At 47.9% G+C, this 12,935-nt stretch overlaps 2 protein-coding genes and 1 long non-coding RNA gene across 7 annotated transcripts; 1 reads left to right on the forward strand and 2 right to left on the reverse strand.

Moving 5' to 3' along the window:
• On the forward strand, positions 441-2,560 carry LOC110433551. Of its 5 annotated transcripts, XR_002451032.1 has the most exons (4): positions 441-956; positions 1,288-1,785; positions 1,870-1,971; positions 2,056-2,560. It is a non-coding gene; the product is annotated as an uncharacterized LOC110433551 (long non-coding RNA). The 5 variants fall into 5 exon arrangements; XR_002451030.1 differs by having other exon boundaries at positions 1,288-1,971; XR_002451029.1 differs by having other exon boundaries at positions 1,870-2,560.
• LOC8074146 (GATA transcription factor 15) lies at positions 5,688-7,473 on the reverse strand. The gene is made up of 2 exons (XM_002459142.2): positions 6,974-7,473; positions 5,688-6,799 (listed from the first exon to the last, which is right to left on the reverse strand). The coding sequence occupies exons 1-2, from the start codon at positions 7,151-7,153 to the stop codon at positions 6,326-6,328; spliced, it is 654 nt and encodes a 217-aa protein (XP_002459187.1). The 5' UTR covers positions 7,154-7,473; the 3' UTR covers positions 5,688-6,325.
• On the reverse strand, positions 7,617-12,342 carry LOC8074147 (probable LRR receptor-like serine/threonine-protein kinase At1g67720). The gene is made up of 12 exons (XM_021457136.1): positions 12,240-12,342; positions 11,934-12,102; positions 10,778-11,851; positions 10,496-10,628; positions 10,327-10,398; positions 10,163-10,231; positions 10,006-10,077; positions 9,615-9,683; positions 9,327-9,490; positions 8,801-9,220; positions 8,467-8,719; positions 7,617-8,300 (listed from the first exon to the last, which is right to left on the reverse strand). The coding sequence occupies exons 2-12, from the start codon at positions 12,079-12,081 to the stop codon at positions 7,769-7,771; spliced, it is 3,006 nt and encodes a 1,001-aa protein (XP_021312811.1). The 5' UTR covers positions 12,082-12,102; positions 12,240-12,342; the 3' UTR covers positions 7,617-7,768.

A 12,935-nucleotide genomic window follows, 5' to 3' on the forward strand; every position in this document is an offset into this window, starting at 1 on the left:
CGTCCTCCATGACATCCTTGTTAGTTTAAAACATATGTATGTTGGTAGGAGCTGAGCATGTGGTTCACATGGTGTGTAGAGTGAGTATGTGATTTGCCTAGTGTGCAAAATGGATGTAAGCCCTTTACTTTAAACAAGGACGAAGGTATGAGTGTAATCATGGGAGTATTAGGCTTTCTGTAGTGTATGAGTGATGCTAGGAAAAAATATAGTCCCAGGAATCGAGCTTGAAGTGTTGTAGTGTGCTAGAAAATTTGGCACCAAAGCTATTTATGTTTGGGGTCCATGGAACAATAAAGGCAACTGCTCCGGTACTCCTTATTTTTAATTTTGCACGAATCTCAAAGCAGGTAATTAAAAAAATAATTGTTTTATAATTTGCATCTGGGTCCCGCCTAGGCTCAGCCCGTCCAAGCAAAGCCCCGGGTCTAGCCCATCGGCTCTGCTCCATTAGTGCGTCCGAGACGGCGTCGCCAGCAGCCACCGCTAGTTCGCTACTCATCCTGATCCTCTGCGTCGTGGGTTGGAGCGCCGCCACCGAAGTTGTTGAAGACGCCATGCCACCGGTCAGGGGAGGCGTCACCCCTCAACCTGCCACACCACCAGCAGGCTGCACTCTGCAGCAAGTGGCGGCCAGCCGCGGCCCGCCACGACACCGGCCGGGGGAGGCGCCGCCCCCTCACCCCGCCATGGGTCGCCAGCTGCCGCCCCTGTGCGTCCGCCATGGGTCGCCACCCCCCACGAGCCCGTCCTTGTCCTCTCTCAGCCGCCTCAGTCGCACCATCCATGGCGTACGCAAGCTCGCGGCTTGGGAAGACAAGATTCTTTGTGCGGCGGACACATCTTTTGGAAGACGACCCAAACCAACAGAGGTTGTTGATTCGCTCAGCATCGCCCTCCACTCCACCTGCATCGTCTAGGCAGTGCGGCTCAAACAGATCGAGCCCCTCCGATAGGTCTGCTACTCTGCTCATTCTTACTATACCTGCACTAATTGGTTTGCATGAGTAGATTGTTTTATAATCGAAAATAAGCCGATTGTTTTTTAAAATTTTAATTCTAGATCTGGCAATGGTTTTGGGTTCTAGTGTGCATCGCATATAGTTTCATAGCAGTGCGGCTGCAGTCCATGTAATTAATTGCACAATTCAATATACATTTTTATTTCTCTTTGTTGGCACAATTCAGTTCAGTTGACCTTTTTAAGCAGAATTCAGTTGAACTTTTTATTGTTACTATCTGCACACCTGAGTTCCATTTATGTGTATAATCATTGATTACGTGCAGGAATTTTTGATGTAGTAGCTCAATCTGAAAGTGAATCAGGTGGTTCCATCAAAAATATTTCAGATGCCTCTCGCACGGATAGCAGTAGTGGTCACTCATCAGATGGTTCTGATGGACCCAGGGGACCAACCACAGATGCATATGTGCATGTCTTAGATGAGTCTAATACAAAGGTAAATAAGTCAGAGCTAGCAAAGACCGTGGCAGGTAGAGTTAAAACTACAAAGAAGAGGAAAGTCCCAAGTTCTCTTCAGTCACCAATAACGACTTCCAATGCTGTAAAAAAGGAGGGGTACTGACGCGAGTCCAATAAAAAGAGGTGAACATATCTTTTGTATATCTTGTTAATAGAGAATAAAGTACTATCATCATTGTAAAATACTTATGTCTCGTAATGTTCATTACCAAGTAGCTTTCGTGACAAAAAAAACAACGACGAAGAACAAAATTAAGCCTACTGCTATGCTGTCCCAACGTCCAAAAATGACAAAAAAAAAGGTAATTTATATTTTACTTTTGATCTAAATATAAGTAGTATCCTCATGTACTTATTCCTTGGTTCCTCTTACGGTTCATTTTCAGATTTTACTAGTGCCAGCTTCAATGACAAAAAATTAGTTATCAAGAAAATTAGTACTTCTAGTACAAGGACTTCTGACCTAGGAAGTATGAAAAAGAGAAATGGTGAATTGAAAAATTGTTTGTCATATCTTAGTTAAATTTTGCAACTATTGGTAAACCCAATATGCTTATTGTTATTATTTTTAGTGGGGATGGATTATAACCAACAAGATATGGAAGCACTCTCTTCTCGAGAGGCAGCAGCAGTACAGTTCATTTCCAACTTGTGCGCACATAATGAAACAAGTAAAACACGCGTGGTGAAGACACAAGCTACTACTTATCATCATTTATCAGCAAATGACATGAAGGGGCACATCATTCCTCGAATTATTGAAAAATCCGACACTTGATTTGTACTTAACATTCATTGTACTTATCTGATTCTAGGAATACTCATGACGGAATTGTTATAATCAGGATAACGTCCACGTCTTTCGGATGAGACTGACGTCTTTCGGATGAGACTGATTGCGGACATTATATTTTCCCCGACAAATGATATTGAAGAATCCAAACAGCGTGTTCAAGGCATCACGCAAGAATTGAAGCGTTAGAGAATAGATATTTATTTTTCTTAGGTGTAATGGTTTGTTACCTTTCTCTGAGACTCATGTCACTTATTGGATTACAAATAAGATTAGTTGCTCCATGATTGGATAATGTTTGTCAAATAAAAACGAAAGTGCTACAGTGTCAAAATCCAAAAAATTTTTGGATCTAAACAAGGCCTAATTATGATTTTACATCAACCTGCACATTTGAGAAAAAAATCTGCCATGATGACAAAATATCTACATCAAGGCAGCAATTGCAGACTGGTCATGCCAGAGGCAGCAAGCCCTGGCGCTTGCTGCTGCTGTCACTGACTTCCTATGTGACAATAAAGAACTTTTCATCTACTTCAACAACATAGATAGGTCCACGTCTACAGACTGGAGGATCAAGCATCTGACATAGAACTTCATCAACTCAACAATGCAGAGAAACACAAGTGTCTTCAAGATAAGAAGCCAAAACCAAACTGCTCATACATTAGCAAAACAGATATTTACACTAACTTCTGTAGTTACAGACTCTAACCATTCTATCAGCTTCATGCTGAAATAAAATTGTGCTTCTTGTACTGTCCCGAGGAGCAGCTTTGATGGTCTCTGGCTCCGACGGCAGGAGAGGTCCTAGGACAAGTTGAATTGTCGACTTGTGCCAACTTTTCATGGGCTCCTTCTCTGTCTCGGCAGTTTGGTTAACCTGAGAACACAACAGTTGCAAGTTGCTATGAATTAGTCCGTATTAACTATAATTGTGCATATGGAATGATGGATGCTGTGCTTTGCTACAACACCAAGATATAAAGCACAATACTTACCACATTATTACCAATGTTAGCCAAAGGCTTTCTTGGCTTTGTATCTTGGGCTTTCTTCTCAGAAAACGCGTTCTAAGAAGTATGGCTCTCTGATTGGCCTTTTCTTCAGTACAAGAATCATCCCTGTTACAACATTTGGAGTCCTTACAACCACAGCCTGCACCACATTGTGCATATGAGCCTCTGCACTCGCACTTGTGGTCTTCCATGATCAGGATTTTGAGCATGAAGAACCATGTGATGGAATATTTTTTGGCAGAATGCACAATCTAGCTTATGATTTGAATTGCTAGACACTCTTCTCTGATGTTTTCGTTTTCCTGCTCGACTGTACTCAGTCTGAATCAGATCCATCACTCATACTCTCTAACTCATGTGAGTGCTCGCCATCTGAAATGTCCATATCGTCCACCCAATTGATGAAGTTGTCCTTACTACAACCAAAAATGCTGAGAAGATCAAACGCTCTGCGTGTAGGAGGGATGTTCAGACATACTAACATGAAAAACATCAAATAGTGGTTCCCGGTCACCTGGTGCTTCCTCTGGTGGTCGGCGTCGGCGGCGTCCTCCCTGGCGCGGTGCTAGAAGATCGGCTCAACGGGGTTCGTGCTCCAGTGGCGACCACAGCTCGTCGTCGGGCACAGCTAGAGCGACGACAAGAAGAAGTTCGTCTTCTTCAATGCCGCCTCCTCCGATGGGTCGTTCGGGCGCCAGAACCAGAAGGGCCGAGGTGCCATAGAGGGTGCCGACGGCGCTGCCAGCGCCGACTCTGCCGGAGGTGGTGCCCACGCCGGAGGTCGTTCCTGGCTTCCTGCTGTACATGCACAACCCCGTCCGGCTGTTCGCCAACGCCTCCGTGCTTCGCGGACGGAGGAGGATGGAGGCGCGGTGGGGGTGATGGGGGTGCACTGGCACGAGGCATGGTGCCTTCGTCCGATTCAGCAATGGGATCGACAGGAGGACGCCTACCGCTGCTGGCGACGTCGTCTCGCACGCACTAACGGAGCGGCACCGATGGGCTGGACTTGGGTCTTTGCTTGGACGGGCTGAGCCCACGCGGGACCCAGATGCAAATTAAAAAAACAATTATTGTTTTTAATTACCTGCTTTGAGATTCGTGCAAAAAATTAAAAGAAGAGAGTACCGGAGCAGTTGCCGACAATAAAATATTGCTTTTCTCTCTTCTCTTGAACTTGATTCTCTCATGTCTATTGGTCTGTGCGACAATAGAGATAATGTTGTTTAATATTTGGACATCGATACATGTACATGTACATGCACCACTCCTGAATTTTGAAGCATCGCATGAAGATAGCATCTCTCGTTGCAGTGTGTAGAGTGGTGCCTAAATTTTATCCTCCTCTCCAGTCATCACTCCAACAGGGTTGGTGAGAGCATGTGGTTCACTCGATGAGCAGAGTGGATTTGATCCTTTCATGTGAAACAAGGACTAAAGAGTAAGTGGTTTGGAGAGTATATTACGTGAAGAAGACGAAAGTGTAAGTAGGTTGATGGGAGTATATGAATCACTTAATGCATAGAGTGAATATGAGTTGTTTAAACCCTAGAGTATTATAAGTATTGGAGTTGACACGATCATATACGGGTCATAAAGCGCAAGACACGATATGAACTATAGAAAACTAAATGAAATTAGTTTACAAAAAATCACTAGGAGATATTTAGAAACCCATTTGTGATTAAGTCATTTTACTTGCAACAATTTTGTGCAATAATTATTTCAGAATACACTCACTCAAAATCCCATAAAACCTAATTAGATATTTTATTTGGAATTGTTCAGCTAGTACATTAGAAATGCTGAAATATTTTAACAAACATTTAAAACAAAAAAAGTCATAACTCATCATGTTTTATTAGTAATATATTTTTGAATGGTTTTAGAAATCCAATTTTGGTTTAAGGATAAGGAGAAAGAAATAAATGGTTAGAAGATCCTAATTTTGTTGTTTTAAAAAATTCTATATCACCGATAAGTCGCGGAAAATGATCATCCTACCTGGATGCTGAACCTTTTTTTGTTATTAAAAAAAATATAACAGCAGGCACTATTATCCCCTAAACCTTTTGAACTACGCACACTTTATTATGACATGTATGTAATTTGAGGATTTTGGACTGAATGAAATTATGTCAAAAAGCTAATTTCGTGGGTGCAGTGAAGACAAAATCTCTTGTTGGAACTTTGAAATTACGTCAAAAAGCAAGGGAATCACGAATCAGAAGCATAGCTATCCCTATCTGAGGCATCCTGGTAGGGCTCCTGTTTAGGCAAGCACAGTTTGCCACATTCAGTCCCTATAACTAGTAAGGAACAGATAGGATGGAACTTGTCAACAACAAGGGCATAGCACCATAAGAGGAATGCCAAGAAAGTGCAAGAAGAATTCAGTGGAATCCCACAGCGAGTATATGATATGATGCTGCATTACTGCAGTTGCCAAATCGATGCAAGGTCAACATCAGAAGCAAAACAACCATGCAGCGGTAACTACACAAATGAATAAGGCCTCATTGTCTGTCCGTTGCAACAAAGAGACGACGTTGCAGCAACTGGAGATTAATTAGCAAGTTGATGTGATGCTCCTAGGAGCTAGAACACCAGCATTCCCAGTCAGGTAACATTGCATCGCATAACTGCATTACATTACATTACATTATACTACACTACAGCTGAGCAAGTGCATCATCACAAGATTGAATGGATTATTAGCAGGGGATGAGTCTTGTTCAGCATGGCTACTGCTACTACTAACTCCGAAAAACCTGAGAGAGAGAGAGAGAGATTGACTGATGAGTCAAGAGAGAGATTGATTGACGAGAGTCTAGCTATTAGAAGAACTACTACTGATGGATGACCTAGCTAGGAGGAAGAGGAAGATAGGGATAGGAAGCAGTGGGGGGGAAAAAATGGGGAATGGAATGGAAGGCTACTACTCTGCTTTACGCTCTAGCAGAAGAGGGGGCAGATCTATATTTCCATCTGCAACTGAAGGAATCAGGAGGAGGGATCATCATTGCCTCCTCATGAGGCGTAGATGACGCCCGATGAGAGCGCCATAAGGAGGACGGCGGCCCTCTCCTCCTCGCTCATGCACTTCTTGCGGCGCATCCGGCGGCGCTGCTTGAGCATCACCTCCTTGCCGAACCCCACCACGCGGAGCTCCACGGTGACTTGCTGATCCTTCTTCTTCTTGTTGTCCTCCTTATCTTTGTCTTTCTTGTTGGTGCTGCTGGCGGCAGCGGCCTTCTTTCTATCCTGCTGCTGTGGATCGGTGGTGGCAGCGGCAGCTGCCTTCTTTCTCAGGTGATGCTGATCCTGCTGCTGTGGATCGGCGGCCTTCTTTCTCAGGTGATGCTGATCCTGCTGCTGCGGATCGGCGGTGGCCTTCTTCTTCGGCTGCTGCTGATCTTGCTGTGAGTCGGCGGCCGCGGCGTCGAGACCGAGCGCCTGCCTCCTCCTCTTGCGGTAGCGGATGCCGCAGGCGTTGCAGAGCGACTGCAGGAGCAAGGAGAAAACAAACAGATCGCCATGATGAGTCCAGTTCAGGATTATAAATAAATAAACAAATAAATAAAAAGAGCAAAACGAAAGAGTGATTCACCGGCCGGCCGGCCGACCGACCGGAAGGAAATGTGCTATGACTGATGGGGGTGGATGAAAAAAACAGACCTTGGGTCCCTCGGGTCCTCCGCGCCAGAGCGGCGTCTTGGTGGTGTGGCAGTCGGCGCAGGCCTTGGCCTCGCCTGAGGCGGTGGCGGCGTCGTCGGCGGCCGAGGGGGAAGTGTTAGGATTGGGATTGGGATTGGGATTGGGATCCGTCCCCATCTCCACCTCCATCTCCACCTCCATGGGATGGGAAATAAAGCAAAGCAAGCAGGCCTACGCGACAGATCGATCGCTAATCCGATCCGATCCCGCAACAAAGCCTTGTAGGCGGGTGCGATCCGCCGGCGATGATGGATCGCCAATCCGATCCGCCGGAGAAGCAGCGTCGCCTAAGGGGAAAGGGAAATGGGCGGGCGGGGAGAGCAAGGGTTTTAGCTCGAGAGAGTTAGCGGTGGGTGGGTGATGGGAGTGCGAAACCAAAGGAAAGGATAATGCCAGTGACGGCGTTGTCGATGGAACCCTAACGCCGCCTCGGGCCACCCCCTCCGCGCTTCCGCTTCCGCTCATGTGTGAATGGACCAGAATGCCCCGCTTGGCATTACGGTCGGAAGCGGCCCGGCCCACTTCTTGTTTTGGCTTTTGGGCTGCGGCCCCTCCACAGAATTGCTTATTTGAGATTGATGATGGGTCGGTCATCAGATTCAGATTGATTTCCTAAAAAAAAAAAATTCTCTGGTGGAGAAGTATTACATTTTACACGGAGGAGAGTACTAGCTAGTCAATCAACAATTTCAAATTGCAATCGCCTTTGCCGCTCTCCAAAGTCGACAAGACAAGCCAGATAATAATGCGACCTAGCTATCGCAGCTCCGGGTACTTGAGCTTGCTGACGGCGGAGCCGGAGAAGGAGGTGGACTCGTCGTCGTCCATGAGCAGCAGGTTGTCCATGACCATGTCGTGCGACCTCATGGTCCCGCCGGACCTGACGCTCGCCGCCGCGGGGGAGAAGGGGCAGCCGAGCCCCCTGTTGCTGTTGGTCGTCTCTGCAGCCGCCGCCCGCTCTAGCGCCATGGCGTCCTGGATCTCTTTGACCACCTCAGGCATGCAGGGCCGCTTCCGGGGCTCCACATCGATGCACCGCACTGCAGCCTCGGCGATCTTCCAGACGGACTGCACGTCCTGGTACTCGCCTGCCATGGAGACGGAGGGGTCGATGATGGCCTCGATGTCACCGCTCTCGTAGTAGAACTTGGCCCACGGCCCGATGTTGCGGAAGTGGTCTCCGAAGGCGATGGTGGAGATGGGAGGGCGGCCGGAGATGAGCTCCAGCAGGATGATGCCGAAGCTGTACATGTCGCTCTTCTCAGTCAGCTGCTGAGAGATGTAGTACCTGACAGATACACATATAGCTTCAGAGTCAGAGAGATGGGATATTGTGGGATTCAGACTGAATGAACATCATGGAAATTACTAGCTAGAATGAATGACTGAATGAATGAATGAATGAAACATCGACGCTCAGGGATTGGATTGGATTGGATTGGATTTCTACTCACTGCGGGTCCAGGTAGCCCAGTGTCCCTCTCACGTTGGTTGACGCGTGAGACTCCTTCCCCTCCGCTGCCACCAACTTGGAGAGCCCAAAGTCGGACACCTTGGCTCTCATATGCTTGTCCAGAAGGATGTTGCTCGTCTTGATGTCTCTGTGGATGATCGATGGCGTGCATCCAGTGTGGAGATACTCGATCCCTTTCGCAGCATCCTCGGCAATCTCAAGCCGCTTGATCCAACTAATGTGCTTGTCGCGCCCTGCAAGTAAGGCAATGGTATTATTAATTTAGCCAATGGATCGGAGGAGATCGATATAGCTAGATCGTGGAGCTGAGTTACCATGCAGCTGCTCTTTGAGCGTTCCATTGTGCATGAACTCGTACACCAGAATGTTTCTCCCATCCTCATGGCAATAGCCTAGAAACGCCACTAGGTTCCTGTGGTGTATCCTCGAGAGCAAAGCCACCTCGTTTGAGAACTGCTTCTTCCCCTGGTACGAATCGTTGCTAGGCACCTTCACAGCAATCTCCTTTCCATCACTCAGCTTCCCGTAGTACACTATCCCGAACCCCCCCGAACCGATCCTGCTCGCAAACTTCTTGGTCGCTGCTTCAAGCTCACACAGTCTGTAGGGATGAGCCGTCTCGGTGGCGATTCTTGCGCTCGACTGCAACTGCGTGCTTGGATATTTCTGCAACTTCTTGTCCTGCTCTGCAGGCAGCACCTTCTCTGCAACGACATCGTCGTCATGTGGACCTCCTGCATGCGGACCACAGTAGTGGAGTTGAGTTCGGTCCTACTGTTGCATCTATCAATCACACCAGACCAGAGCGCGCGAGGTCGACAAGATCGAGGAACTACTCACCTTCTGTTGTGGATGAAGAGTCCCTGTTCATGGCTTTGCGTGTCAGCATGTAGCAACATAGGGCAGCTGCAAGTAACAAGGATGCTCCAAGCAGAGCAGATATAATGATGATTACATGCTTCTTCTCTTGCTTCCCTATTCCAAGATATATGTTCCCAGAGTAGCTGAAAATTTTCATATTGCTGAATTAAACTGCAGTTGTGCAGTGTGGTGGGAATGGGATTCAGTAACTAGTTAGGAGCAAAACAAATTATCAAAATATCATATCAGGGAGAGAATGCTGCGCACTTGAAAATAATGCTTCGACTTAGCAGAGCCCTGGGAATGGATCCAGACAGCTTGTTGTTTTGAAGGTACCTGCATCATTGTATTGGTGAAAAGCTTAGGTAATTAAAGCAAATTGGGATGTAGTATATATTTACCAACAAACAAATTCAAAGACTGCCTTGGCCTATGTCACATATATACTAGCTAGTAGTTTCTTAGTAGCATGAGAAGGATGCTTATTATCATTATATTAATTTCAAGTAACATGCATAAATTAAAAAGCAAGGCAGTTTATCAAATAAACTAAGGTTCCAAAGTATGTGCACATAAGTACGTTGAGCTTTTTCATTTCAGGTAGGTAGGTACTTCGTTCCAATATAATATAATGTTTGACCAGGTAAGGACCACTTACAGCTCGCTCAGTTTTGGCAAGCTACCAAAGTATGAAGGAACATTTCCAGTCAGTTGGTTGTTCTCGAGATGACTGCATGCATGAAAAAAATTAAAAGATGAGCCGGCTATGAACCGAACCGAAATTTGTACTAGTGTAGCTCTGATATGATCCTCACATGATGGATAGGTTGGAGGAGCCACTGAGATCAGGAATTGGGCCCGTCAACATGTTATTAGCAAGTCCGCTGCAAGGAATTAAACCTGCGGATTATACAACCAATGCAACCATGGTCCATGGAGGCATGGACTGGTAGAACAGAAGAATGGATTGCTAGCTTACATCTCCGCTAAGCATGGCAAAGCCGCTACTTCGGGTGGTATGTTCCCTGTCAAGTTGTTTCCTGAAAGATTTCTGATGGATGACAACAGATGGCTCAGATCAAGTTATTACTATTAGGAACAAGTGAAAGCTAGCTGATCTGAGTTAGTTTGTTATAAATTACTCCTACATGGAAACGACTCTTGGTTGCGCTTCTGAAGTGCATTTGACCCAAGACCAGGGTGAAGGTAGGCAGGGATCGCCGCCTTCCATTGCCCAATCAGCGAGCGGGTAACGCGACGCCAGGCTTGCCATCACAGGTGCTGCACACGCAGTAGTAGCTAGGAGTATAATTAACATGGAAATCTCTTGTCTGCTTAATGAAATATGGGAAATCGTAAGGACATGGACCAAGCAATTGCAAATTTGCAATGCAATGCAATGGCATACTAATAATTAAGTACCTACATACCATCTGGGGATCCGAGATCGATGTTTATGTACTTGTATATCTCGAAGGCGTTGAGAATAGGCCCCTTGGATGAATCGTTTGTCTTCCTGAAGGCGAAGGAGAGGACGAAGGGCAGCGAGATGTTGAAGAAGCCTGGCTCGTAGAGGCGGTACTTTCCCGGCGCGTTCTCGCCGATGTCCACCGTGGGCTTGCTGACGTCCGGCAGGCCCGGGATGTAGAGCTTGAACTTTCGCGTCTCGGGGACGACGAACTCCTCGATCTCGGCCAAGTAGGAGAAGGCCCATCCGTTGCCCGGGAAGCCTGGGAGGTCGAGGCGATAGGTGAGCTCGCCGAGGGAGCCGACGACCGCCGTCTGCATCACCTTCTGCGGGGGCCTCTCGCTGGAGGCGACGAAGACGGGCTTGTCGGTGGAGACGTTGACGGTGCCGGCGGCCACGTCCACCAGGTAGTTGGCCCTCCTCACCATGTCGGACTCCCAGATCCTGTCGTAGGGGTCGTCCGGGTACCTGACGGGGTCGGCGGTGGGCGCGCCGAAGTTGATCCTGGCGGAGAGGGCGAGGAAGGCGTCGGCCTCGTAGTCGGTGTAGTAGAGGGAGCCGTTGAGCTGGCGGAGCTCCAGCGTGGAGATGAAGGGCTGACCCGTGGTGGCGGCGCTGGAGAGGCAGACGCTGAGGGCGGGGTCGGCGGCGAGGACGACGGCCTCCCTGGTGACGACCTTGGCGTCGTCGTAGATGACGATGGTGGACCAGTGGGAGGCGCCCAGGTAGAGGTCGAACTCCGGGAACACGTTGCTGCTGTCGAAGTTGCCGTAGAGGAAGGTGGCGCGGACGAGGTAGCGGGTGCGGGTGCGGACGCGCAGCGTGTAGCAGTGCTTGTTATTATTATTGGTGCTGGTGGTGGCCGGCGACGACGATGGTGGGAAGTAGCGCACCGTGGAGTACTGCGCGCGCTTCTCGGAGGGCACGGAGATGGTGGCCGTCTGCCCGAAGGGGAACCACCCGGCGTCGCCCGTCCACTGCAGGCCCAGCTCGTCCGTGTAGTTGGCGGAGCCGCCGCAGTCGATGCTGACGAAGCCTGTGCTTCTTGTTTATGGTGTCAGCCAGCAGGTACTAGTCAAGTAGTATTGCGTTTTACGATCGACGAGTATCATACTCACCCGGCACCTGAGCATCGGAGGCGGTGAAGAAGACGGCGGCGGCGGTGACGAGGACCAAGAGGAAGCAGCAGCCGTAGCAGGAAGAATAGGAGAGATTGAGAAGAAGAAGAGGCCGGCACCGGCACCGGCTGCTTGATGATGATGCCATCGTCGTCTGCGCTCTGTCAACCTGCGGATGAATGAATTGAATTCTACGGAAGCTAATTCAATTGCAACTCTCTCGCACGTCAGTATCCTTTAATTTGCTATTCCTTACAGGCGAAGTAATAAATAAAAAAACCTACGGAGAGCAAGAGACTACTGTACTGTGAGAGGAGAGTGTACTGTAGCAAGCACAACTGCAAGAAGAGGAGGAGGATGCAAGCTGGAAGGCAAGGGAAAGAAAAGGGAGAAGCGCCTGCCTGCTGCACGCTCATTCCTCACCCCTGCCTGTCCTGATAAAGCGGCAGTCGGCATCGCATATTCGCAGTGGGAACGGAACGCAAAAGACGACCCCCCACCCCCCCAAAAAAAAAAAGTTTATCACCGTGGACATGGACTCACGGAGCGATGGATTGATTATGATTATTATTTGATGAGGCGCTGTCACAGCAGAGAAAGAAGAAAAGAGAAGGTAAAAAGTCGCTCGTTAAAGCAGGCAGCTGCTGCTGTTTAGTTCAATTGAATTGAATGAATGTTGATGGGACCAACACCAAGGGGACCAAGCAAGCAACTTACTGTGCTAGTAGATCTCAAGCAGCCAACCAGGCCATCCATCGAGCCATAGCCAACAACAAAGGTAAATCTACTGCTGGATTGAGATTGGGATTGGGATTAGCCGATTCAATTCCTTTTGTGCTGTAACATACTATGATCGATGCCCATTCACATTTCACATGCATCTCCTCCATGCCCACATTCAACACTGTATGGACAGCATGCAAACAAAAGCAAGCTGGAATAAAGCCACAGCATGTAAAGCTGCATAGGACTTCTACTACTACTACTACCACCAAGTCATAT

This window comes from Sorghum bicolor, chromosome 3, assembly GCF_000003195.3.
Source record: "Sorghum bicolor cultivar BTx623 chromosome 3, Sorghum_bicolor_NCBIv3, whole genome shotgun sequence".
NCBI lineage: Eukaryota > Viridiplantae > Streptophyta > Magnoliopsida > Poales > Poaceae > Sorghum > Sorghum bicolor.